The sequence below is a fragment of the Panthera leo genome, chromosome E1 (assembly GCF_018350215.1).
Source record: "Panthera leo isolate Ple1 chromosome E1, P.leo_Ple1_pat1.1, whole genome shotgun sequence".
Classification (NCBI taxonomy): Eukaryota; Metazoa; Chordata; class Mammalia; order Carnivora; family Felidae; genus Panthera; species Panthera leo.
This window is the reverse complement of record NC_056692.1, coordinates 2,560,943-2,587,014: the sequence shown is the minus strand read 5'-3', so window position 1 is coordinate 2,587,014 and position 26,072 is coordinate 2,560,943. Positions and strand designations below refer to the sequence as shown.

The window sequence follows — 26,072 nt, the reverse complement described above, 5'->3', positions numbered from 1 at the left end:
TGGACATTCCACAGGCGCCTCGGGGAGGGGCTCGCCCCGCCGGGGTCTGCGCGGGAGGCCCCGCCGGGCAGCCCTCCCCCCAAGTGCGCGCCCCGCTAGCCCCAGCACCGTATCCAAACCGGATGTTTTTCTCGGATTTTATTTTTAATATTAATATTCTCACACAAAAATCACCGAAAATAGGGGGAGGGTTGGGAAGACCCCTCTGCCCCTGGGGCAGAGAGACAGTGCAGTGCGAGGGGGCGGGACTGTAAACCCCCCACCCCTCCGCAGCCCCAGCGTGGGAGAAAAAAACCACCGACGGAAGGAAAATAAAGCCCCAGAGAAACTCATCCCGGGGTGTCCCTGCCCCAGTGAGGCCCTGGCCCTGGGCTGGTTCACGCTTAAAAAGAAAAGTGGGGGGGGGGGGGGGGGGGGGAGGGGTGTGAGGGGAAGGTCCACGTTTTTAAAGTTGGCCGGGGCTGGGAAGGACGGGGTTCCTTTTCCTCATAGTTCTTTCTTTAAAACTTTAAATTTTTTTATTTATTTATTATTATTATTTTTTTACAAAATACCATTTCAGTTCCCACTTCTTCCCCTACAGTACAGGAGTCGCTCACCCTCAGGCGGGGTCGGGGTCGGGTCGGGAGTGGGGGCCTGGTCCGAGAAAGTGCAGGACGTCGGGGAGGGGAGCGGGTTTGAGCACCATGAGAACCCGGCTGGAGCCGCGGGCGGACGGGCGGAGACGGACGGGCCGGGCCCGGACACACACTGGGGCGCGGGGAGAGCCCGGCGGCGGGCAGTCCCTGGAGGGGCAGGCGGGATGGCTTGGGGGGTGCGGGAGGTCGGGTTTTCCCAAAAATGAATAAATAGAGGTGAGTGGGACTGTTATAAATTAAAAAACAAAACGAACAAAAAAGAAAAACCAAAAACAACCAAGAACGAACAAACAAAAAAAGAAAAAAACCCAGAAAATACAAAAATCATAACCAAGTGAATAAACAGAGACATGTACAGGGGGGTCACAGCTAGCATTGGAAGTAAAAAAGGAGGTTCTGGGGGAGGGGTAAAGCCCATAGAAAGAATCTCATTAAAAACCTCGGCTGCCATAACGTCTATGTACAAACACGAGCCGCGAGCGTCTGCGCCGGGCGGGCGGGCGGGCGGGCGGGCGGCAGGCGTGAGGGAACCCGTATGTGACCCCCGCCGCCGCCGCCGGAGCCTGGTCCTTGTGTCTGTTGCTAGAAAGGCCAAAGTCGGTGAGGGGAGGCGCTGGCGGGCGAGGGGCTGCCAGCCCCCTCCCCCGTCTCCCATTTTTTTTCCTTTTTTCCTCTTATTTGTTAAAAAAAAAAACTTTTTCTTAATAAATTAAGTGAGGGGGAGCTGCCAATGGGGCGGAAGGGCCGGGCCCGACACCCCCTTCCCGGCCAGAGGCGGGACCTAGGTCCAGCCCAGGCGTGTGCTGGTGGCCCCGCGGCGCCCTGCAGGCGGGCGGGCGGGGCGTCCGGCCTCATCGCGACGCGCCGGCGGGGGCCTGCGGGGAGAAAACCGGCGGCGGCGGGCTCAGGCGCGGGGGCGGGCGCCGCGCTCCGCCCGCGCCCCGCCCCCTGCCCCCCCCCGCGGCCCCGCCCCCGGCCCCCGGGCGCGCCCGCCGGGCCCTCACCAGCGTGAAGGCGTCGTAGGCCTGCGCCAGCTCCTCGGTGCGGTACTGCTCCAGCACCACCACGCCCTGCAGGCCCGCGCTGCGCCGCCGCGCGCACGCCTCGCAGTGCACCAGGTACGTGTTGCGGCTGCCGTTCTCGCTGGTCACGAACAGGATGTTGAACACCTCCACCTGGGACGGGGCGCAGGGGAGGGGGGCGGTCACGGGGAGCGGGGGCGGCGGGGCGCCTCCCTCCAGGGCGCGGCGGGCCCACTCACGTCGCACTCGTTGCAGTAGTAGGCGGGCTCGTCCTTGACCCGGCCCTGGTAGGCGATCTTCTTCCCGGCCCGCACCAGGCTCTCGCGCTGCACCTGGCAGTGCTTCATGGACTGCAGGAGGCAGAACCTGCGCGCGAGCAGAGGGAGGGGAGGCGAGGGGGGCCGTGAGGCCGACGGGGCGGGGCGGGGCCTCCCGGCTCCAGGCTGGGGTCACGGCCCCTGACCTGGGCATGGCTCACAGTGGACATGTGGCTCTTGTCTATTTGGGCCGCAGGAAAATAAAGCTCAGCGGAGCGGGAGCGGGTACAGTGCAGGGCACGTGGTCTGGGGCAGAGAAGAAGGAAGACGGGGTGGAATCGGACAGAAAGGACAAGAGCGGGGCCAAGTTGGGTGGAGATGGGCTCCTTCCCGAGTGGGGCTCTCACTTGATCATCTTGAACAGGTCCGGGTCGCTGATTTTGACCGTGCGAGCCACGTTCCAGGACACGTGAATCATGGGCACGATGGACTTGACGTTCTTCACCTCGTTCCACTCGTATCGTTCCAGGGCCAGCTGGTACTGATAGGCTGCGGGGCCAGAGGGGGAAACGGAGGCATCTCAAGCAGCCGCGGCCACGCCGGCCCCCAGGCCTTCCCTTCCCTGGCAGCTGGCTGCCGTCCAGCCCGGCCACCCACAGGGCTCACCCTCCACGGGGCTCACCCCCCACGGGCCCCGCCCTCTCACCGGTGAGGGGCCCCACGTTCCAGGCAATGTTGTTGCACCAGCCGGTGGCCTGCACCCAGTGCACGGTGCCCGCGTTAATCCACACCAGGTCTCCGGGGCGCTGCACGAAGCGGTACACGGGGATATTGGAAGCATAGAGGTCATCCAGGATTGGCCACCAGGAACCGGTCAGGTAGTCCACGCCGTGCCTGCGCGGTGGCCACAGGGTCAGACGGAAGCCACAGGGACGGGGCGGGACTGGGGGGTGGGAGGAGGTGTATCTGGCGGGGCCAGGGTGGCGCGCACCGGTCGCAGAAGGCGCTGATAGTCTCCCAGTAGTGCTCGTGCACCGCAAACCACTCGCAGTCGCCAGGGCCGATGTTGATGTTGACGGAGCAGAAGTTGTTGTTCTCCTGGTGGCCTGCAGGGGGCGACAGAGAACGGCATGGCAGGCGGCAGCCCGGCCTGCGCTCCGCGCCCGGTCCGCCCCCGGGTCCCCGTTGGCTGGCGGAGCGGCAGCCCCGCCCCCTCGCGCGCGCCCGGGTGAGGAGCGCACCTGGCGTTCGGCTGCCGGGAACCTTCATGTACAGCTGCACGGTGTTCATGCCCAGGATGGTGTGGCCCACGTGGCTCAGCATGTTGCCCGTGGAGGTGACCCGCATGAAGGCGGGCAGCTTCAGCAGCTCCTGTAGCTGGGGTTTCCACCTGCGGTGGCGAAGGTGCCACAGAAGTGAGAGGCCGCCCCCGACCCCTGCCGGTCCGGCAGCGCCCCTGCCCCCAGCCGCACTAACCGCTTGGCATCGGACAGGTCGATGTTGGTGCCGAACTTAATGATGTGATGGTTCTTCGGGTCTGGCGCGCTGCTGCCGGGGCAAAGAGCACGGGTTGACGGAGACCCGCCGGCCACGGGAAGGGGAAGGACACGAAGGCGGCGGGCGACCGGGACCTACCTAGGAGGGGTCCCCGTGGTGCTGTCGGGCTCCTCTGACTCCTCATCCTCGCTTTCCTTCTCCTCCTGCTGGGCCACAGCGGGGAGGCGGGCTGGGGTCAGTGCCACCCCCCGGGGAACCCAACCCCCCATCCCCACCCCCGGCCCGGGCAGCCCCTCGCACCTGCAGGGACTCCTGGAAGGACGAGGCCTGGTACTGCGCGTACTTGGCGATGGTGGTGTGCGAACGGGAGCTCTCACAAGGCCAGATCTGCCGCGTGCCCGTCAGGTCCCAGTTCTCGTCCGAAGGCTGCTGTACCTGGGTGCGCACCTCCACCGTGTGCTCGCCGCTCGCCTCCACCAGCGTCTTGGTGGAGAAGAGGCCCAAGTCTGCAAGGCAGGACCGAGCAGGGCGTCGGGGCAAGGGCGGAGGGCAGGGAGCGAGGGCCTTCTTCCTCCCCAAGCCTCTCCCCGCCCCCCCCCCCCCCCAGCTTCACAAAGCTCAGCCCAGCCCAGCCCCACAGGCAGCTGGGAAGGTTGGCCCTCCCAGGGCGACCCCCTTTTCTCCTGCTGCTGCTCTGAGCCGGGGCACCTCCAGGAGAGTCCTCAGGTGTGCGTGAGGCCACAGGTGCACTGCACCTGGCACTTAATAGGTGCTCAATGAATGGCAGTTTCCTTAAGTTACCGTTGGATCCAACCAGAGATTTACTTAAGTACAAGCCTAGAACGCGCCTCACGCTAACAGTGGTGGGAAGGAAGGATATACGGGTATAGAGAACACTACGGACATAGAGGAGAGACGATTGCGTTTTATGTTTCTGTGTGGTTTCCGTTTGTACGTAGGTACCTTTGTTTGGAATTTTGCCCGATAAAAAATTTTTTGCACGATAAAGCACTGAAAAAGAGAGCCCTGGACACCTGGGTGGCTCGATGGGCTAAGTAACCAACTTTGGGACTCGTGATTTCAGCTTGAGTCATGATCTCACAGTCGTAGGATCGAGCCCCTCATTAGGCTGTGTGCTGACTGTGGAGCCTGCTTGGGATTCTCTCTCTCCCTCTCTGCCTTTCCCCACTCTCACTCTCTTCTCCCTCCTCTCTCTGCTCCTTCCCGCTCTCTCTCTCTCAAAATAAATAAACTTTAAAAAAAAAATCCCCAAACCATGGGCCGGCAGGGGTTTTGTATGCTCTGTATTCTCATCCTCATCGATCAAGAAAGCCAAAAGTGACCCTAACCAGGTCCTGGGTTCCATCCCCTGCCCCTCTATCCAGTGCTGGGGACACAGTGATGGGAAGAAAGCCCAAGGCCTCAAGTAGGGCCTGCGGAGGACTGAGAATAGCGCGTGAGAGCTGCGGTCCGGGGCCTGCAAGCATGGGGGCCCTCCGAGGCCTCCCCTCACCCTCCTGCCCCTCCATACTCACTGAGCCGCAGGGAGCCCGCCAGGCCCCGGATCACGGTGATGGGATTCCGAGGGTCTGTGCAGAACTGCAGCAGCACAGGTGAGAAGGCGTCCCGTTTGCTCTCCAGCTGAGAGATGACAAGGAGACAGGGCCAGGGTGAGAGCCCTGCCCCGGGCTCTGAGCCCCGTCCCCCACTGCCCCCGACGGCCCAGATGCGGTCTCAGAACCCATGGCGGGGGGGGGGGGGGTCATACGTACATAGATGCTGGGTGTGGGCGGGTTGAGTTTTTCCCGGGGCAGCTTCTCCTCAGTGTTGATCTTCGGTTTCACAGACTGGGCAGGGGAAAGGTAGGACTCTCGAAACTTCCCTTTCACCTTGGCATTCCTGTGGGGAAGATAGGGACATGAGGGCAGGAATATCAGGGTGATGGGGAAGGGAGCCCCCCACTGGGCCGGGCCAGTGGCCGGGGGGGGGGGGGGGGGGGGGGGGGGGGGCCACCTCCCGGCACTTACTTGCTGGCACGCACGACGTCAGCAGCGCAGTGGCTGATGGTGAGGTCCGCCATGCGCAGCCTCCGCTCCTCCACCTCGGAGGCGATGAAGGTCTCCTTGTCCCCACTCTCCACTTTGATGAGGCGGATCTTCAGCTCCTTGGGGGGCCCTTCGCTGAGTGAGCGCAGCTTTAACATGTCAGCCCGGCTGACACCTGGTGGCCCTGGTGCTTCCTCGCGAGCCTTCTTCCCGGGAACGGGAGCCGAGGGCGCTGTGGGCTGGGCAGGGGGCGCGGGGGCCGGCGGAGGGGCGGGAGCCGTGGGTGGCTTGGCCTTGGAGGCCCCGCCGAGATCGGGCCGGGCCTTCTCGCGACCCTGGATCTCCTCGCTCTGCAGGTCCAGGTTGCCCAGCACCCGGCGGCTCTTTTCTTTGGGGGCCTTGGCCTTGGTCTTTGCCCTGCCCTCTCGGGGCCGCCGACCCACGCTGTCCTTACAGGCCCGCCTGTGCCGCCGGTGTTCCTTCTGGTGCTCCTTCTGGTGCTCTTTCTGCCGCCGCTTGCTGCTGCTGCTGCCGCCTGGTCCTGCCGCCGCCGCCGCCGCCACCCCGCCACTCTCCTCGCGGGCCTGGGCGGGAGGCAGCAGCCGCTCGGTCCCGCTGTCCACCGGGCCCGCCGTGTCCACCGGGCCTGCCGGGTCCGTGGCGCTCCGGCCCACCCGCTCCACAAGGGTCTCACAAGCCCGACTGATCTCTTCTAGCACCTCAGACTCAGACCGAGCAGGGGGCAGAGGCAGGGGTGGGGGCGGCGGGGCGGGGGTCATGGGGCCCGGGGCCGGCTCTTCGCCCGCCCCGCGCTCCCGGGCCCAGGGCCCGCCTGAGGTAGAGAAGTGAGATGCCGAGGGAGCGGAGGGCTGCGGGGAGCCCTGGGCGCTAGGGGCCGCCGAGGCGGGCGGCGGGGCGGTAGCACCTGATGGGGGGCCTGGCGAATACTGAGTGGCGGGCAAGGGCCCGGGCCGGGTGGCGAGGGCGGCTCCAGCCCCCCGGTAACAGTACTTCTGTCCCTCCAGCACGGAGGCCAAGGACTTGAGCAGGCTGGCCGGGCCGGCCGGTGGGGGGAGCGGGGGCGGCGGAGGAAACTTGGCTAGAGGCGGCGGTGGCGGCAGGGCTGGTGGTGGCTTCTTCTCCTCTTCCTGGGCGGCGGTGGCAGTGGCGGCCGGGGTTGTGTCACTAGGGAACGGAGGCTGCAGAGACGAAAAGGGCTCCTTCAGCGGGGGCGGGGGGGCTGCGCCCGCCTCCTGTTGCTGTTCCTCCTCCTTGCGAATGGATTCGTCCAGCATCTTCATGATGTTGGCCAGCCCATCGGGGAGGATCTTGAACTCAGCCGGCTCCTCAAACTGGTCCTCCAGCGGGGTAGGGGGAAAATCGAAGAGCCGCGGGCCTCGGGCAGGCAGCTCCCCAACCCTGGGCGGCACGGGCTGGGGGGCTTTATTCAAGGGGCCTGGGGGGGGGCCCGGCCCCACCTCGGGGGTCTTTGGGAAGGAGACCCTGGGCCGAGGGCTCTCCGGGCGCCTGAAGCTTCCTGAGGTATTTTGGTGGCAGGAGGAGGGAGGAGCTGGAGGCAGGGCGAGAGTCAAGGGCGCAAGGGGTGGGTCCTGGGGGCTCAGATTGGGGCTGGGGGGCCGGGGAAGGGGGTCCAAACTTCTGGCCAGGTAGGGAGGCGGGGGGAAGGACACGGGCCCCGTGGGGCTGCTGCCGTGGCTGCCATGGTTGCTGCTGCTGGTGGCTGGGGGAGTCGGAGGGGTGTGCGAATCCTGAGTGCCCACAGAAAAGCGGGGAGCCGGAGGCCCCAAGAAGCCCTCGCGGTGGGGGAGGGGTGGTGGGGGAGGGCGGGGGCGTCCCTCAGACCCAAAGAAGAGCTCCTCGAAGATCTCCCCATCCTCGCGGGCTGCCCGGCAGGCCGGGCCCTTCAGCCAGGCAGGGGGGGGCGGAGGGCGTAAGAGGCGGGGACAGGGCGGCGGGGGCGGCGAGGGGGGGCCGGGCGGCAGGGACAGGTGAGGCGTGGCAGCGGGAGCCGCCAGGAACGGTTTCCGACTGCTGTGTGCCGAGGGCCCCAGGCGGCCTTGGGGAGAGGAGACGTCCAGCGCGGGAGTTTGGTAATGATCAGCGCCGGGCTGCAAGCAGGGTACAGGCGGTCGGCGGCTGCCGGGGGTGGGGGTGGCACCGCCCGCTCCACCCGCAGTCCACCCGCAGTCCGGAACTCACAATGCCTGGGCTCGGCTCCGCGGCCCGGAGACCGGTGTTGCTGCTGCTGCTGCTACTGCTGCTGCTGGTGGGGCCGGGGAGGCCAGGGGGCCGGGAAGGGGCGTAAGGCACGCAGGCGGTGGTTGCTGCTGGTGAAACGCTGGAGTCCATCCGCGACCTCTGAACTCTGCTCTCTCTAAGGTCACTTCCGGGGGGACGGGTGGCAGGCGGGCAGCCATGGCTCTCTGCTCCTGGGGGGCGGGGGCCTGGGCCTGGGGGTGCGGCCGGGACCAGCCGGTGGCCAGGGGGGTGCGCGGCGTAGGCCGGAGCCGGGTACGGATACGGGTGAGGCAGCGAGTGCCGCTGCTCCTGCGGGAGAGGCAAAGGGCCACGAGTGACACGTGGGGGACGGGGGACTTGCGGTTAAGAGACGAGGGGCAATCGATTGGGGCTCACCTGGCGCTCCGGGGGTGCCGAACCCTTGCGCTCGGGGCCCCAGACATCTCCATGCAGGGCGCTCCACAGCCCTGGCTTGCTCAGCTGAAATGGAGGGCTAGTGGCGAGGCCAGGCAGGGGTGGGGGCGGCGGCGGCGGCGGGGGCGGCGGGGGCGGCGGGGGCAGTGGCGGCGGGGGCAGCGGCAGCCCCGGGGGAAGGCCAGTCTGGAAGAAGAGAGAGCGTGAGAACGGCACCGTGGCCCAGTCCTGCCCACGGCGGCCCGTGGCCTACATGCGACCATACCTGCTCAGAGCCGCAGCCTCTCCTGCGCTTGCCCCCGGGGCTGAGGCCCTCGTCCCCAGAGGGGCCTGAGAGCGCCGCAGGAGGCACGGGCTGCACCACTGGGGGCTCAGCGGCTCGCTTCACGGGGGGACCGCCCCGCTTGGCCCCATAGTTCCGCTTGTGCTGAAGACAAAAAGGAAGGAGAGAGAATGACCCACGTGCAGATCCAGCCAGGGGCCTCCTCCCCAGCCCACCGGCCCCCGTCTCACCTCAAGGTGCAGCAAGTTCCACACTTGCTCCAGGGGGGGCAGGACCTTGGCTCGGTGCTGGCAGGAGCCGGCGTGAAAGTTCCAGAACTGGGCCTGGGGACAGAAGCACACGTTAGGACGAGGGCGCCTAGCCAGAAGGCACAAGCCCAGCCCCCCGGGGCCCTGCCTCATCCCACCTGCTGCAGTCGGCCGATGCGGGGCCCCAACTCAGCCAAGCTTCCTCCGTATCGAAGGGCGCTGTGATAGCAGCGAACGGCCTCCTCGCTGTCGTGCTCGGACTCGTATAGCTGCCCCAGCTGTTCCCACAGCCCTGGCTGGGCCGGCTCTCGGAGCAGTGCCTGCACACAGCCGTGCAGGGATTCCAGCTTCCCGTGGAGGGGTCTCGGGGCGGGGGTCCTACCGGGCAGAAGGGGTTGTGGGGGCTGGTCAGGCCCGGGGGGCCTCTTCTGAGGCCCCAGGCTTACGTCCCGTCTACAGCACCTTTGATTCCGTACTCACCCTGGAGCATAATACGGTTTGTTGGGGTGTCCAGAGCTACTGCCATGTGAAGGGGGTGGGGGAGCAGAGAGTGGGGGCTGCCCGATGCTGGCAGAGCACCTAGAGACGGAAGGGGTCTGTGAACATGCAGCAAGGTGAAGTGGTCCCGTCCCTACTTAGAAATGAGGGGACTGAGAGACTAAGGGAAAGCAGCTGAGGACCCCACTGGGGTCCACAGATCAGCAGAAACCCAGAGAGTGACCAGAGAGAGGAGATGGGGAGAGGGGTGCCCCGTGTTCTCACCTGCCTCCAGGCAGCCATGCGCTTCGAGGAGGGGGATGGGGCGGGCAGGAGCTCCAGGCCCCAGCACAGCTCAAGCCCCCGAGGGCAAAGGCTTCCCGTGCAGCGCGGGCCCCTGGAGGGTCCACTGCCCGATGCATCCAGCCTGAGTCAAGGAGAGATCAAGACCTTCATGGGGGCACAGGCTGAGCCAGCAGCACACACACGGCCGACCCAGCCCTGGTCTTTCCCTTACCAGGTCAGCAGTGGCCCCAGGAGCCCTGGAGATCGGGCACGGCCCCCTGCCCCAGCTCTCTGGGGCGACGGTCCCGCTCCAGCCGCTCTGACAGGAGTGCCCACTGCCCCCAGACGGCCACCCAGGGCCCTTCACAGCCAATTCTGCGGAGGGGAGGAGGAGGAGGAGTGCCGTGAGCCGGCCAGCGCACAGCTGAGGCCCAGGGGCCCGGCCGGGCAGTCATCTGCACCGGGAGTCGGGCCTCGGCTTTCCCCGAGGGGAGGCCCACGCCGCCCAAGGAGCCCCCGGAGGCCCGGGAGAGCGGCGAGGCGCCGGGACGAGCGGCAGGGAGCGGGACGGCCGGTCAGCGGCGGCTCGCTGCTGCCGGGAGCCACTGGGGCGGACGGGCAGCGCCGCGGCGGCTTACCCGGCCTCCGTGGGAGCGTCCTCGCACGGCGTCGGCGAGCTCCTGAGATCCGGCCAATCACAGGACTTCCTCCCTCGCCAGCAAGCCAATCATCACCCGTGTCTCCGCCTCAGTAACAGCCTGGCCGGGACCAATGAGAGCGAGGTTAGCCCTGCCGCGGCCGGGGGAGGAGGGGCGGCGGAGCCGGTCAGACGGGCTCGGCCCGGGGTGACCCCGGGGTGACCCCGCGGCTCCCACCTAGGGTCTCCATCCCGGACCTGACACCCGGGCCGGCGGCGCAGGCAGGGCCCGGGACCCCCGCGGGTGAAGGCGGCACGTCGCACGCTCGGGCCGGCCTGGGGGACGGCGCCACCCGCGAGTCCCACGCACCCATAGAGTCGCCGGTATTCCCGGCAGGACCGCCCGAAACGCCCCCGGCCCCGGCGCCCTAAGACCGGCCGACGGCAAACGGAGGCACAACGCAGACAAAGGCGTCGCTGCCTTTCCTCACTTCACCTCGCCCCGTGCCTCACCTCCCACCCCGGGTGCCCCCTGTGACTGCTGAGAGCTGGCCGGTCACGGCGACTTCGGTACCCAAACCCGCCCGCGCCGAGACCCGAGCGCTCCACCACCACCACCCCCCCCCCCCACGCCTGACCCGATCCCAAACTAGGGTCGGGGCCCCCAGCCTACCTAGTTCCCGGAGCTCCTCCACTTCCCCTGGCTCTCTAGGTCTTCAGTTCCAACCGACCCCCAAAACCAAAATCTCCCTTTAATCCCCCAACTTCTGAGAAGACGCGCACAGCGGTCCCGAGTGGCCCCTCTCGCGTGGCTCCCGTATCCTCTATGCCCTTCCCCGTCGGGGCCACGCGGTTCCCCACGGCCCACGTGGCCCCCGCCCCCCAAGGGAGGGGGGATTTCGGGGGTTGCCCGTGACGTGGCTACTTGCGCAGCGGAAGCGGCGTGTGTAAGTGTAAGGGGGGGGGGGGTCCTTCGGGAGGGAGGAGGGCGGGGCCCAACAGGCGGTGACATCACCCTTGTCCCACTCTCACCGCCCACTCCCTTAAAGAACCCAGAACCCGTTTCACTTCCTCCTTCGCGCCGCCCCCCCCCCCCCCGCCCTTTCCGTCGGTGCCGCCTCGACCCACGACGGGCGCAGCGCCCCCCTTCTGGGCACCTCCCCTTCGGCCCCAGTTCTTCCTTGTCGCCCGAGCCCAGGATCCCCGTCCCCGCGCCTCTTCCTCGCCTACCCGGCGTCCCCGCAGGTAGGGAGCCGGCTCCGCTCCCGGGATCGGTCCATTGAGAGTCTAGAGTACAAAGAGCTGCGAGAGGCGAGCGTAGAGTACAAAGCGGCGGGGGCGGGGCCAGCGCTCCAGCTGGAGCGAGCGCCGGGCAGGAAGCCGGGGGAGCGCGCGCGACGAGGGGCTGGGGGCGGCTGGAAAGTTCGCCTTCGCCGAGAGAAGTCTGCGCGGTGGGGAAATTTCCACCCAGCCCGCAAGGGCAGGCGGGTTTCTGGTGAAAACAGTCCTCTCTCCGCAGGACAAGGTGGTCTGTTTACGTGCTAAGCTCCGGACCCTACAGGTCGCGGCGCGCCACTCCCCGCCGAGCCCTGCGAACGCTTGGGCTCTGCGGCCGGCGTCCGCGACTCTAGCGGAGTTTCTGCCCGAACTCTCTCTGCTCACCACACTGACTTTCGGTCAGTTGCCAAAGCCCTGGGACGAGCAGAGCGCTTGACTGCGGTCTAAGGGTAGCCCGGGCCACATTCCCCCACCCAAGTCCGGGACCACGCATGGGCTAACGGGGGAGGGGGGGCGGGGGTTCAGGCACCGCAGGATCAGATCCCCGTTTGCGAAGCGGTGCCGAGGGCGCTGCCAGCTACCAGGAAATGCAGCTTCCCCTTCTGCGATGATGACACTTCCCCTCCACCACTTCCCCTTTCCCACGGGGAACTGACTCAGCTTTCCCTAAAGCACTGAGTCCCGTCCCTCCAGCCCCTTTCCACCTTCGTCCACAACCCCCCACGCCGGTACTCAGAGTACAGCAGCCCTCACTGGAGAACAAAAACTTCCTGTGCACTAAATACACATTCACTCTCGCCAACCACCTCGGATTCACCGGGACCCGGGCGCCTGACTCCTCATCCGCCCCCCGTACAAAGCCCTCCCTCGGGGTCTGATTCAGGCTCGGGGTGGGAGAGCGTGAGTCACCCACAAAACCTTCCCCTATTCCCACTGACTCAGCCCTCGCCTCCCTGAACACACACAGACACACAGTCAGAGGCAGACACAACTCAGCCCACACACCGCTCACCACCGGTCCCGCGGAATTTCCCCTCTCGTCTTCCCCCACGACGGCCCCTCCCCGCGCCCGCCAGCCTCGACGCCGCGCTCACACCTGTTCCCCGGCGCCGGCTCGCGGTCCACTCTCACCTCCACTCTCGCTTTGGGGCAGGAATAGCCCTCCCCGACTCCCGGTGTCCGTACTAACCAAGGGGAGGGGACGGCCACGGGCAGCAGTCACAAAGACAGACACCCACAGACTCCCCGCAGGCAGGTGAGAGGAAGACGCACGCGGCCTCAGCCAGGCGGGGAGGACGGTATACTTCTGGGGCAGACATTCCTTCCCAGCCTCTCCCGCCCGACCCACGGTCCCCGGGGCCGGCCGCCCAGAAAGGGTTAATTCTTCTCCCGCCGAGGCCACGCCCTCTCCATCCGGGCACTCCCGGTTAAGCCCAGCTCCGCCCCTTCCATCCGGGCTCTGGACTCGGGGACTTTAACCGACCCCCTCCCCCGGAGCCCCGAGAGAGACCCACTCCATCAATCACACCCACTTAACCCTCTCCCGGCTCGAGGCCTGAGGAGCCCCCGGCGCGCACCGCTGCGGCCGCGCGGGACGCGGGGGAAGGGGCCAGACGTGCGCACGCAGACTCACATGCCGGCCAAAGACCAGACCCCGCACACACGGTCTTCCCCCCACACACACACCCCGCACGCGGTCCGCGGACGCGCCGAGGCGGGGCCGGGGCCGGCACCCGCCGCGTCCCGCTCCCCGCCAGGCCTCGTTCCGCCCGGTGGAAGCGAGGGGTTACAGGCTCGCTTCTTACCTGGGGGAGGGGGGAGGCGGAGGGGAGGGCCGCCGGCTGGGGCGCCGCTGTGACTCAGCCACCCGGGCAGGCCGCCCGCTCGGGATTCCCTTCCCCAGCCTTCCCCCGCTGCCGGCCCCTCCCCGCCCCCCACCGAGGAGTGACAGTGCCGGCCCCGGCCCGCTATGTGTCACTGCGAGCCTTGTGTCTGCCTCTGACTGGACCGCTGTGTTCACCAGTGTGTCTGACAAGGTCGGCTGTGTGTGGGTCGTCCCGGTGTCTGTCTCTGTGTGCACCTGCATATCTGCTCATCTCGTCTCCTTCAGTGCCTGCGTCTGACGCGTTCCTGTCATTATGCCTGTCTACATGACTCTGAGGGGCTGTCTCTGTCTGTGTGTCTGCCTGGCTCCTGTCTCGGTCTTTTGTCTGGGTCTGCCTCTGCATCACTTGCGTGATCACGTGTGTCTCTGCACATGCCCTTCTGTGTTTGGCTTCATGTTCCCGAACAGGGTCTGGGAAACACTGGAGCGGGCTGACCCTGCAGACTCCTCGCCTCACCCCCCACCCCCTCCCGAATCCTGACGTCTTGTTGCCGGATCAGTGATCCTTCTGTTTGAGTCAGATATTTGGGCGTCTGTCTGCCTTCAATCAAGTTCCGTCCTATTCCTCAACGTCCTTGCTGATCCTCAAGGCTCCCTGCAGCTCCCATTATGATGATAATTGCTAGCATTTAGTGAATACTTACTAGTAGGCACCAGGCACCTTCGCAAGCACTTTACGTACCTTTTTAAAACTCCCCCCACCGCAAATCTGAGTTAGGAAGTACTTTTTTTTTTTTAAACCCATTTTACAGATGAGGAAATTGAGGCTCAGGGAGGTTAGGTAACTTGGTCAAGTTCACTCTGCAAGAGAGTGGAAGAACTGGGCTTCTTCCCAGGGCCTCATTCTTTCCACTCTTCTATCTGCCTCTGTCCTGTTCTCCCTCCCTTGGTTTTCTCGTCACAGGCCATCTCCTGGGTCAGCCTGCCTGCGCCCCCACCCCGTCCTACCCCCAGCATCTCTAGCATCGCAAACGTCTCCTGTCCTCTACAGCAGGTGTGGGCAGGACATTTGTAGCAGATCTCAGAAGCCATTGCTTTCTTGGCAGTGAAGCTCCTTCAGTTAACACATTCATTCAACACAATTCCACTGAGGCACCCCAATGTGCAAACCATCTTGCCAAATCCAGATACACAGAAGAAAACAGTCCCACTCAAAAATTCAGTGCGACACACACTCAGAGAACTTAAGTCCCTGGCTTAAGTATCCTCTCCTCTCCTACAGAGCCTCAGGCAGAGAACTGGCCCAAAGAGAGAGGGCAGCAGAAGAGAAGTAAGACTTGGGGGGGGGGGGGGTGGTGGGGAGGAGGCAAATGCTGTAGCACAGTGGGGACAGAATGGAACAGAAAGGGAGCTGGAAGGAAAGGTGAGACGCCATGATTGCCATGGCAACAGCAGCAGGCTGTTGTGGCAATGGCCTCCAGTATCTCCAAATCAATTTCCAATCACCATGCATGAACCACACTGTTCACCAACTCTTAATAGGGCACCCTCACCCCAAGAAAAGTCCCCCCAGGTTATCTCACCTCTACCTTCCAGCCTTGCAAACTCTAGTTTAATTCAACTCCAGAAGTAACTGAGTTGTAGCACTGGGGGGAGACTTTTTGGTGGTAGTGGAGAGGCTGGTGAAATACAGGGCTGAACCATTCAGGGGCAACAGAGGGGCGCTCCATAAACCAGGAAGGCTGAACCACTCCAGCACCACATGGTGGGGGGATGCTCAGAGCTGGACTGGACCATTCTGAGGAGTGGGCACGGTCCAGATCATACCGCTCTTCTTCAAGCATGTGGTCCAGAGCTGGACTGGTGGGGGTGGGAGTGGGGGTTGTTGCTCAGGAGCAGAACTTACCAGATGGAATTTGATGTGCCCTGTCTCATTGGAACCAGTGCCCCAGTGGTGGGGTGCAGCAGACCACGGTGGGTGGGGTGGGTGGTACTACGGGGCTGGCATGGTGCCTGGGGGAACCTGAAAGAAAAAAGCCAGTTAGAAGTGGGGTCTCCCAGGCTGGAGAATTTCCCTGTGCTCCCTGTCTTCTTACTGAGGAGAAGCCTGGTGCTGGTGGTCAGATGGGATGAGAGAACCCGTTTCCATGGCAACCAGAAAAAGCCATCCCCAAGGTGGTCCTCCAGCCTTCCCCTTTAGGAAGCAGCCTTGGACCAGAGGGTAAGGGGAGCGTGCTACGGCATCTGGGAACGTCCACAGTGGACACCCAACCCGTGAGTCCCCTTCGGCCCGAACTCTCCTGCTGACAGTCCCTGGGCCCAGACTAGCCCCGATAGCCCCTGACGTCGGCACCCAAGTCGGCACCCAAGTCGGCCTCAATCCTGGCCCCAGGCCTGCAATCTTCTGCCTTCAGCTCAGCCTCCTCCCTACCCCTAACCTTATCAAGACACCAGTCAACCCCACCCTCTGGACTCTGCCCCCTCCTCTTCCCCCAGGCGGGTGCGGGCAGGTCTTGGCGAGCAGCACAGGTGGCCAGACTAGATGAACGGGCCCAGCAGGGAGGAGCCTTCCTCCACAACGACTGACTCTGGGCCTGGGTCTGAAAGTGGCCTCTGCTGCAAGCCTCCCTTGCATCCCACCCCTCAAGGCCATATCCTGTTTCCCCATCACCTCCTTCCTCTCTGTGGCCCAAGAAGGTGACAGAGGCCCAGTCCCTTCCCTCCCCTCCGAAACAAAAAGCTAGGCCTTCTAAGTCCAGGGTCAAGAATCAGGTGTCCATCTAGGGTCAGACCTAAGTCTGGCCCTTATCTCAGACTCGCTCCTCAGAGACCTATGGTTTCTGCTTCCTTAGTCACAGCTGTCTGCCCTTGAGGTCCCAGACATTGGGGTTCCCAGTCTAGTCCCCCCATTCCCCGGCCGGCCGGCCCGCATCCTTCCCCCTGCCCCAGAGACTCAGGCCTCCAGCCCCCAGCCTCCATGACGCAATGTGCTGCAAGCTGCCTGGGCTGCTGATGACACTGCCCCCAGGGAGGAGCCACTCCTGACCCAGGCAGGGCCCCCCCCACCGCCCCCCATAGGCCAGGTAGTGGCCAGCTGCAGGCCAGGGAGGCCAGGCAGGCAAAGTTCTTGTGCTACAGAAAGGAAGCTTGAGGCTGGAACCTTCCAGGACAGGGATGTTGAGAACGTGGGACCAGAGGGTGTGCGTGTGCTTGCCGGTGTGTGTGTGTGTGTGTGTGTGTGTGTGTGTGTGTGTGTGCGCGCGCGCGCGCGCGCGGGCACCCGAGTGCAGTCTGTAGTGTTTGTGTATGTAGCTGTGTTGTAGGGGAAGGGGATGTGCTGGGAAGGGTCTAGCCTAGAGAGAGGGGAGTGGCAGGCCTCACGACAGACCAAAGAAGGAGTGAGGGGCAGCCAAGGGGGTCACCAGGGTGTGTATGGGGTGTCTGGACACCAGAGTGGGGGAGGGGCCCACAGCCATTTAAAGGGCCAGCCCCAGAGCTTTAATCCCTCACCAGCCCTGGCCCCAAGCCGGAGGCTGTAATTCATCTGTCCAACAGCTGGGGTGGGTGTGTGTGTGTTGGGGGGGGGGGGGCATGTGGACGGGAAGGGGGAGCTGGGGGAGGGGCTGGGGCTTTCTTGTGCACAGAGCCAAACAACAAAAGGGAAGCCGAAGGGCCAGCTCCAATGTGCCCAAGCCGGGCAGCTGACCTGCACACCGGCCGGTGGTCTCCACCTGATGGCCAACAGACTCCGTAGTATGGCCTCAAGTACTCTTGGCCGAGGAGTCCGAGAACCCAAAGGTGGGGCCTGGGAGAAGGCCCAGGCTGAGTGCCCCCAACCCTGCCCCGGCGAGCTGTCACCCCTCCTTGTAAGTCCCAGCCGCAGCACCGTCCCAGACCTGGCAGGCCCCTCGACAGATTCAGCCTCAAATGCCCTGCTCACCAGCCAAGCCTCCCCAGACACGGCCTGCCGGCTCCCCCTCCCGCCGGCGCAGGGTGGCAGCGGCCACACCGAGGCTGTCCCTTTAAATCATTACCACCCCTGATTGTGTGGACAAACCGAGGGCCCTGCCCCCAGGCAGGCGGCTTGCCACCTCCCCCCCATGAGTCCCCAGAAATGTGAGGGCCATTTAAAGGGACAACGGAGAGACAGCCAGGTCTCTAGCCGCCCCCACCCCCACCCCACACACACACTCACAGCCCCTTTCCCCAGCGACACACAGCCCCTTGCCCCTTCGGAGGGCCCCCCAAATTCCGGTTCTCTCCCCACCCCTAGAGACTGGTAGAAGGAGAAAGGGGGCCAGAGTTGGGGGGGGGGGGCGGGGAGCTGGGGGAGCGAGGAAAAGACAGGGGCTGCCTCCTTACTCAGAGCCCCAGGGGACAGGTCGGAAGGAAAGCAAAGCCAGGAGAAGCGGCGAGACAGAGCCCCGAAAGGTGCCGCGGGCAGACCTGGGGCGCACAGGCTGTCGGGCGAGTGGAAGGGAGTCGGGCTGCACGAGACGGCGGCGCGGCCAGCGGGCGACAAGCCCAAGTGGGGGAGATGGAACAGGGAGGGCCAGGGAAAAGAGGCAAGGCCGGAGGAAAACGGGGAGACAGAATCGGGGAAAGGGGTCATCCGGGAGGGTGTGGAGGAAAATCCGAGGAGGGAGGGCGAGCCAGGCCGGGGTTACCTGCTGGGTGTCTGTCCCCCGGCGGTGCCCCCGGAGTCCGGGTAGGGAGGGGGGGAGCAGCAGGGGGGGGAGTGGGGGCTGGGGGGGCGGGGGAGACGGTCCCTCCTCTGCCTCCTGGGCCTGCCCCGGCGCTCGCAGCCTCTGCCTCCCTCCCTCCTCCTCCCCGTCCCTGAGTCCCGGAGTCAAACAAAGAACTGTAGCAGGCTCTCCCCAACCCCCTCCCTCCTCCTCCTCCTCCTCCTCCTCCTCCTCCTCCTCCTCCACCTCCTCCTCCCCTCCCTCCCTCCCCACCAGCAGGCTCCCTCCTCCTCCCTTCCGGTCTCTTCCTTTAACTACCCGCCCCCCCCCAGCCCCCAGCACTAGTCTCTCTCCACCCACCCACCCCAACCTTTTTACACACCCCTCAGCCAAGCCCCGTCCCCGCTGTAGAGTCCCTTTGCAAAATTGAAAGGCTCCAGAGAACATGGGAGGGGACTGGGGTCTTGCTTAAAAATCAAGAACCACAATACAATTATTTATTTTCACGGCCAGAGGAATAGTCTTAGCTGTTTCTTCTCCAAGAGGGGGGGAAAAATAATCCTAAAGAAAGCAATACAAATCTGACTAAAGCCCTCATCAAATAAAGTGCACAAAGCAGCGGGAGCTAATCCCCAGCCCCCTCCCTCCCACCCGCCAAATTAAGACCGACTCTCCACTCCTCCAGAACCAACTCCTAAGGTCCTGGCCGGCTGGAACCAGGCCTAACAACTACAGTCACAAAAATCATAACTATCACTATTTAACCACAATAATAAGCATTTTATAACAAGCCTTCATTCAGTATTTATTCTGCACCCGCCACCTTGCCAAGTGCTTTGCATAAATTATCTCATCCCCCCCCCCCCACCTCCCCAACAGCCAAGAAGGTATGTATTGATATTTAAATTTTCCAGATGAAGAATGTGAGGCTCTGGGAGGTGGTGACCTTTCCAAGTCCCTATAGCCACTAAGTGGCAGAGCTGGGAACAGAATCCGGGTCTGACCTGACAGCCCAAGCTCCGAAACACTTTAAGAGAAAAACCAATTTTTTCTAAGATCATAACCAAACCCGGGAACTTAACTCCATAGGGAAAGGCGGTCATAACTATCAACCGAGTCCCCCTCCCTCAGGAAAGTGACCCACCCACCTACACAGAATAAAGACCGGTACTCTTCAGCCTAACACTGCTTCCTGACCCTTTTCGTCACTGTTGGGGTGTCACTAATTACGATCAGAGATGAGCTGCCGTCTACAGAACGCCACAAACCACACACAGCTCTTCTCCTGGGAGTAGCTATCTTGCGACCACTCCCACTTCAACTCAAAATGGGGAGGGGGGCAATAGGACACTTAGCAATGCAGCAGGTGGGAAAGCGGCAAGACTGCTGGGAGGCTCCTTCACCGGGCGGAGGGGGCTGGGAAGGAGAGTTCTCATACCCACCTGGGGAAAAGTGACCCCGGGTTCCCGTAGCCCAGCAAAGGGGCAAAGTCTTTGGGCCACACCACACCCGTGCCCCTCCCCCTCACAAAACTCCAGGCCAGGGTTTCCCACCTGCAGGCTGCTACGGCCAAGGGAAGGGAGAGGGGGAAAAGATGGCCCGGGGTTGGAATCGGACTCGGGGCAGGGGGGGGGGGGGGGAGAGGGGGAGGCGGAATGGAAAGGGGAGGAGGCCTCCGGCCTGGCAACCGTCCCAGGGCACGTGCACTGGTGACATCATCCCAGGCCACCTCTAACACAGACCTTTGACCCCTAGGGGCGGAAAGGGGCCTTTGGCTAAGCTTCCTGGGAAATAGCCTTAGGAATTCTGGGAACCCAAAAAGGAGAAGAAGAAGGAACCCAGGCGGCTTGCCTTTATCTCTTTTACTCCCAGTACCACTCCAGCCCCAGGGACTCGGGCTTCTCGGCCCCTCCTCCCCGCCTCCAGCCCTGACCTCCCAACCCACATTTCTGACGGAGTCCCGACACGCCTCTCGCAGATACTGTGCCTTCTCTCTCCCGGGCGAGATCTCGGGTGGGGGGCAGCAGGTGGGGGGCGGGGGCACCGGGTCCCGCGGGGCTCCGTCTCCCATCTGCGGGATCCCCCGTGGCCCAGCCGGCCGCCAGCCGGAACCTGTCTGGGTCCCCAACTCTCCTGCCCCTCCCCGCGCCGTTCCAGGGCGGAGTCTGTGGAGTTGAAACCAGGACACGGCGAGGGGAAGAGTTATATAACCGGGAGAAGCCGAGAAGGACGAGTGGAGCCCGGGACAGACAGCCCGAGAGGAGCCCGGGGGAGTGCATGAGCACGAGGAGGAGTGGGGAAGACACGCTAGGGATGGGAAGGGTTGGGGGTGCATCAAAGAGGAGGCATCCACGCGAAAAAGGGGCGTGGTGGCCCGGCGGGAGTCACCTGGGCCGGCCGGGACTTCCCCGCAGCGCCCTCCCGCGCCGCCAACGGCAGCTGAGCCCAGGCGACTGAAGCCTCGCAAAGGGGCGCAGATACCCGTTCCGTTCCCCCTGGGGAGGCAACCTAAGCCAGAGCCCGGGAAGGCGCCGGCGGAGCAGAAGGGGCCGGAAACCGCAGCTCCGCCCAGCCCACCTGGGAGAGTGGGGCGCCAGCTGGGGGTCGGTGGGAAACAGGTAGCCGACCCCTCCCACGCAAGGCTGGGCAGTGGTGGTTGGAGACCCAGCGAGAGGGGACAGGCGGATCCAGACGCCTGGATCCCGAGGGGCTGAGGAGCGCAGCCCGGGACTAGTTTGCAAACACACATTCAAATGCGGGGAGGCGGGGAGGGGGGGGGCGGGGGTGCGGCGGTAGTGCTGCAAGCTGCGACTCGCCGCGCAGGCGCAGGGGGCTACTAGGGCGCGTGCGGAGGAGGGAGGGGGGTGGGCGCGAGCGTGTGGGAGTGCACGTGCGGGTCCCGAGCAGCTTCCCCCTCCCTTCCTCCACCTCTCCCCCTCCCCTCTCCCTTTTCCTGTCGCTCTATAAAGCCTCCTCCACATTGGCTGCCAGGGCCCTGACGTCAGGGGCCTCCGCGGGAGCCGATTGGCCCGACACGAGAGTTCGGGAATCCGGCTCCCGAGTCTGGCTCTCCGGTTACTCCGGCAACGGGGCAAGCAACCCCCGGGAGGTCGGCGGAGCGGCGCTCCTTGTGGCGCCCGGGTCCCGCCTCCCTCCGGACGACCGCCGAGCCCCCTTCGGCGGCAGCGCAGCTCGCGGCCTCCCCTCCGTCCTTCCCGGGCTCGTACCGTCCCGAGAACGAGGCGTCCTGCCCCCGACCTTCCCCGCAGTCGCCCCGCCCCCAGGTCACAGCCACAAGCCACAGCAGACAGGAAGCGAATCTGCGTTGCTTGGTAACCAAGCCGCGTGCCCCCTCCCCACTATTTACTCCAGCGCAGGGAGGCGGAGACGGGAGTCCAGCCCCCTCCCCAGCCTCTGCCCTTCGCCCTCCCGCCCACAATTTCCTGTGAGGGGCCGAGATGACAGGAAGTCAGACGCCCACCTCGGCCCACCTTTCTCTCTGGCCGGGCGGGGGGCTTCAGCCCCTCCGCCGGCCACATCCCCCCCCCCACCCCCCCACCTCGCTCCCGCGGCTCGGGCTGCGGCGTCTCGCCCTCGCCATCTCGTGGCTGCGCTGGGAAGGTCCGCACGGAGCAGGGCCCGAGCCGGGCGAAGGCGAGGAGCATCAGAGTGGGGTAGCGGGACCACGGATGGAGGGGCGGCGGGGTACGTGGACACGAAGACTCCCGCGGGGAGGCTGGCTCCCGGCGCTCCTGGCGCGAGGGTCAAAGCTGAGGCGACACACCTCACCGTGGGAGGGACTGGAGGGAGACCCGAAGTGGCCCCGGGACCGGAGGCGCACCCCTGCCCGACCACACCCGACCTCAGAGGGCCATCGCCCTGGCCTATCTGCAGACTCTGACCTTCAGTCCTGCCCTTCTGTTAGGCACCGTCGCGCCCCGCCCCGACCTAGTGTTGCGGAGGGGAAATCCCGGCCCCAGGGGAACTGCGAGTCCTTTCAGGCCCTTCTTGACATCCGAACCCAAGGCTTCTGCCCGCCCGCTCTTCCCCCACACCGCCCTGCATTCTGGGGAACCCTGGCGTCCTGCGCCCCGATCTTCTTGCCAGTGCCTTTGCAGGGACCGAAACGTCCACCCCCAGCTCTACAAGTCTGAGACTCAGGCGTCCCGCCCCCCTGCGCGGAGATGGTTTCCCTCTTTCCAGACGCCCCCGCGGCCCCCCGTTACCTGGTTCTGGGGTGTCCCAGGTGCTCAGGCTCCCCAAGGTCTCCCAGGGGGTCGAGCGGCCCCCCCCTCTCCCAGGCCGGGGCTGGGGGGGCCGCTCCGCCCCGTGGCGCAGTTGGATTTTCCAACACAAACACCGCCCCCCCTGCGCCCCAGCCCCGCCCCCTTCCCATGGTCCCGCCTCCCCTCGCGCCGAAGTCCCCCCCCTCTCGGGCCCCGCCCCTCCTCCGCCTGTGCCGCTCGCCTCAGCGCACGTGCCGAACAGGATACCCGGTGCCGGGTGCTGGGTGCAACCTACTGGGTCCGGCCCCGATCCCTGCCGGACGAACCCCTATTCCATTCGGATCACGCGCGTTTCCCAAAATAAGCCCCGCCCCGCCCGCCCAAGTCCAGCCCCGAGATTTAGCCACACCCGGTTTAGGCCCCACAGCCCTGCCCCCTCGTTCAAGGCCACACCTCCCGCTTCCCAAGCTCCTTTCCCAGTCCAAAAGCAGTAGCTCGCAGGGGTTCGCTTCCTCTGTGAGATCCGGGCTTCCTCCCTCCCCAACCCCCCACCACCCCATTGAGAGGCTTAAGGCTTGTGGTTGCGGGTGTTTTCCCGCTCTGAGCTCCAAGACAATCCTTCCACCTTTATTAAAGGCTAGCTATCTCCAGGGCCCCATCCCGCGGCGCATTCGACCACGGCCAAGGCCAGAGTTAAGTCCAGCCCTGGTCCGAAGTGCATTAGAGTCCCTAGAGTCCCCGACCCTCCCTCAGGCGGGGAGGAAGAGGAGGCCTCCTCAGTTGTCCAGGCTCATGAGTAGAGCGGTGCCCCTCTTGATCCAGTGATCAGATGTCATGGTCCCGGACCGGAGGTCGATGCCAATGACGAAGGAGGCTCGGTCTGAGCTGCCTGCCCGGTTGGGATAGTAATAGCAGGGACAGGAGTACATGCCTGCGGGAAAGGAGAGGGGATGGGAGTCAGAGCGCTGGGGCCTCTGGGAGAGCAGGCACAGGTGTGGGGGGAGGGGCGGGGCAGAGGAGGGGCTGGGATCCAAACTCGGGGCGCGGAAGGCGGGTCTGAGGGCGCCATCCCACCCTTGGCGCTCTTCTTTCGGCTTTCTGCCGGCCTGAAGTGGATGGTGGGCATGGGGCAGACGAGCTGCATGGGGTCCGCCTCCACCAGGCAGGAGTTCTTCCAGTCCCAGCCGGCGCCCTCCAGGTACAGGCCCCGGACCCACACGCCGTCCTGGGAAGACACGGGGAGAAGTCTGGACCCGAGGCTGCCAGCACCCCTGGCCTCTGGCCTCCCTTCTCCCTTGCCAACCAGCTGTTTCCCCCCTTTGCTCCCAGCGCCCTCCTCCACCAGACCCGCCTTTGTTCCCAGTCGGAGCACATCTGGCTCCCACCTTGGGTGGGTACACGAGGTTGCTGTCATCCACGGTGGAAACGATAAACTCCCAGGAGAGGCTGTCCACCGAAATCTGGGGATGGAAGGCGAGAATAAGGGGGGGCCCCCAGAGAGGAGCGAGCCCAGGTGGCCAGCCCCCCCCCCCCCCCCGGTCCCCCCGTCACACTTAGCATGTGGCTCACGTTATTTTGGCGAGCTGAGGCCTGCAGCACGGCGGTGAGGAAGCCGGTGGGGAAGGTGAAGCCGGACAGCCAGAAGATCACGGGAGGCCGGGCCCGGCTGGCCCACAGCTCAAACTGCTCCACACGTGTGGCCAAGTCCCGTGTCCACGAGGCCAGTGGCTTTTGTGAGGGATACGCCTGGGGGAGGGGGAGGGGGAGGCGGTGCGTGTGTACGCGTTCATTCGTTCACGCGTGCCGATCTTTACTTGGTGCACTCGGGGCAGACAGGAGGAGATGTGGTGTCAGCCGGGTCCCCCGTTACGGCGGGCAAAGCTGTCTCCAAAAGCCCCCTCCCGGGAAAGGAGCATAAAGCGACCACTAGTTAACCAGGCCAGCAACAGTGCTGTCCGGTTACCGTGAACGAAGCACCTACTGAGAGCTGTGCACAGCACTAGGAATCCCTGACGCGTCTTCGGAGAGGTTAGCGACTCGCCCTAAGTCCCTGAGTTAGTAACCGCAAAGCCAGTCTGTGAACGGCAGAGCCAGCTTTCGGCTTTGAATCTGTCTGGCTCCAAAACCCAGGCTCCCTGGTTTTGCTCCTACAACCGGGAGGCTGGGGGCACCGGGGCCAGAGGTCAGCTCATTGTTGCAGGAGGATCGACAGCTAGGTCATCTTGCCTTCCCCCAGAGTGGCGGGACATGGGCGTCGAAGATGCAGCTGAAAATCTCTTCCAGGCTTGTAGACATGACGATGAGGCCCTGGATGCCTTTTTCTAGATCTGTCAGGGAAAACCTGGGCAGGGTGAGGTGGGAGCTTAGAGAAGGGCCTGGCAGAGCCATCTCAGGTGGGGGGCTGGGGGGCGCCTTTCCTCCCGCCCCCTCCCCACCGAGCCCCTCTCCATCTTACAGGATGGTCTCCATAAGCTTGTTGTATCTCTGGATTTCCTGCAGGAGGACCACGTTGAGGGGGGAGGGGTCCATGGCCAGCAGTTTCCGGGTCCCCTCATAGTCGATCATTTCAGGGATTTTCTGTTTCACATCCGCAGCCAGCTCGAGGACCTGACCCGGGCAGGGGCTCTGAGTGGGGGGGGGCCCCTCTCCTCCCCGCACCCCCACTGCCCCCCCTCCCCCGGCACCCACCCCTGCCTACCTTCTCTTCTCGGCTCTGGCCTCCCGCCCTGGTGGGTGTAATCTGGGGTTGCAGGGACAGCAGAGTCTCAAAGAGAGTCCGCGCCTCAGTGATCTGGGAGGCCACATCCGCGTTGGGGTGCTGGCCAAAGGCCTCAGGGGGGTCCATGGTGGGCAACATGCTGATGTACTCCTTGTAAGAGGCCAGGCTCCCATCTTTGGGGATGAAGTAAGTCTCCAGTGCGGACAACCTGGCGACCCACAGCATAATTCTCACCACGCTGTGGGCCGCACCCTGGGGCTTCGGCGCCAGGCCAAGCCCCTGGCCCCTCTGCAGGCGCGTGTGCCCCCTCCGCCGGCTCCCTGCACCTGCTCCCCTCCCGGCCCCACAAACCCCGCCTCCTGGCCTCCCCTCCAACGCTCCCCCCAACCCCAGTCCTGCCACCTGGCCTGCCGGGTGTCCTCTGGCCCCCTGTTCGGCGCCACCTCCCCCTCACCGGTAGAAGGGGGTTGAGAGAGTCTGGTCACAGAAATAGTCGTTGATGTAGGTGGTGAGCAGCCGCCGGTCCCAGTCATCCGTGACGTGCCCGCCGTAGTTGACGCCGGCGACGAGGTACTTGAGGGCATCCCAGGGTGTCTCCTCGTACTCCTCCAGGTAGAGACTCAGCAAGTTCTCCGACACCTGTGCGTGGTCCCAGCCCCCACCCCCACCCCCACACACAGTTAGGGGAGGAACTTCCCTCGGTGGCAGGGGGCGGGGGGGGGGGGGTGGGGGGGGGAGGGGGAGGAGCCGCAAGGCAGGAAGTGCAAGGAGAGGGGGCGCTGGGATGCCGGCCCCCTGCTAGCACAAACCTCAAAGTCAGAGTCATTGAAGCCGTAGACGATGTTCCAGCCGAGCTGCAGGAACTTTTTGCGCTCCAGCAACACGGAATGGAAGAAGCAGAGGGCAAACAGAAGCTTCTTATACTTGGCAGGTTTGGAGCAGCGGGAAAACTGCGATTCCGTCATCAGCTGGTAGAGGCGCGTCATGTTGGCCTTTAGGCCCTGGGGACAGTGCAGCGCGGAGGTGGGGTGCCGTGCATCGTGCCAAGCCCTGCCAGTAGCACCGCCACAGTTGCGGAGGCTGCTGACTGCACGAGGGCACTGGCCGAAGAGGTCAGCGAGGGCTGCAGTGCAGCCCTTGACCTGCGCGCCAGGATGTGCACTGATTCACGGGACTGGGTGGGCGCCTTTCTCTAACTTGCACGCGGGCACTGTGTGGGCTACTGGGAGCTCTGCCTCCTTGTCCCCCCACTTTTGATCCTCTCAGCCATGATGTTC

General features: G+C 64.7%; 2 protein-coding genes across 11 annotated transcripts in view; both read right to left on the bottom strand.

Annotated features, from left to right (window-relative positions):
- Window positions 1-123: 123 nt before the first annotated feature.
- On the bottom strand, window positions 124-22,219 carry KDM6B (lysine demethylase 6B). 8 transcript variants are annotated; one of them, XM_042914956.1, is made up of 24 exons: window positions 22,077-22,219; window positions 15,072-15,188; window positions 10,064-10,183; window positions 9,658-9,800; window positions 9,426-9,567; window positions 9,144-9,242; window positions 8,822-9,041; window positions 8,646-8,738; window positions 8,398-8,559; window positions 8,115-8,318; window positions 7,680-8,027; window positions 5,442-7,588; window positions 5,187-5,313; window positions 4,950-5,055; window positions 3,715-3,920; window positions 3,553-3,617; window positions 3,394-3,465; window positions 3,159-3,307; window positions 2,909-3,023; window positions 2,624-2,811; window positions 2,325-2,466; window positions 1,900-2,026; window positions 1,643-1,813; window positions 124-1,513 (listed from the first exon to the last, which is right to left on the bottom strand). In XM_042914956.1, exons 5-24 carry the CDS (start codon window positions 9,560-9,562, stop codon window positions 1,490-1,492), a joined length of 4,902 nt encoding a protein of 1,633 aa, XP_042770890.1. In that variant the 5' UTR covers window positions 9,563-9,567; window positions 9,658-9,800; window positions 10,064-10,183; window positions 15,072-15,188; window positions 22,077-22,219; the 3' UTR covers window positions 124-1,489. The 8 variants fall into 8 exon arrangements, with proteins under 8 accessions (XP_042770890.1, XP_042770891.1, XP_042770895.1 ...); XM_042914957.1 differs by lacking the exon at window positions 22,077-22,219 and adding an exon at window positions 15,630-16,724; XM_042914961.1 differs by lacking the exon at window positions 9,658-9,800.
- A 463-nt stretch (window positions 22,220-22,682) lies between these two features.
- The window catches only part of DNAH2 (dynein axonemal heavy chain 2), a 92,618-nt gene continuing 89,228 nt past the window's right edge, over window positions 22,683-26,072 (bottom strand). For all 3 annotated transcript variants that reach the window (XM_042914611.1, XM_042914612.1, XM_042914613.1), the window contains 9 exons: window positions 25,605-25,796; window positions 25,250-25,434; window positions 24,775-25,003; window positions 24,532-24,683; window positions 24,303-24,417; window positions 23,646-23,822; window positions 23,462-23,536; window positions 23,151-23,301; window positions 22,683-23,007 (listed from right to left, as the gene is read on the bottom strand). In XM_042914611.1, coding sequence (XP_042770545.1) covers window positions 22,853-23,007; window positions 23,151-23,301; window positions 23,462-23,536; window positions 23,646-23,822; window positions 24,303-24,417; window positions 24,532-24,683; window positions 24,775-25,003; window positions 25,250-25,434; window positions 25,605-25,796 — 1,431 coding nt within the window. In that variant the 3' untranslated portion in view covers window positions 22,683-22,852. The remainder of the gene's footprint in view (window positions 23,008-23,150; window positions 23,302-23,461; window positions 23,537-23,645; window positions 23,823-24,302; window positions 24,418-24,531; window positions 24,684-24,774; window positions 25,004-25,249; window positions 25,435-25,604; window positions 25,797-26,072) is intronic.

Coding starts and splice junctions, on each gene's coding strand:
- KDM6B (XM_042914956.1), bottom strand. CDS start 9,562: ATGCATCGGGCAGTGGACCCTCCAGGGGCCCGCGCTGCACGGGAAGCC. Junction 8,319..8,397: donor GAGGCTGCGGCTCTGAGCAG/GTATGGTCGCAT, acceptor CTCTTCTTCCAG/ACTGGCCTTCCCCCGGGGCT. Junction 5,056..5,186: donor CGCCCACACCCAGCATCTAT/GTACGTATGACC, acceptor GTCATCTCTCAG/CTGGAGAGCAAACGGGACGC.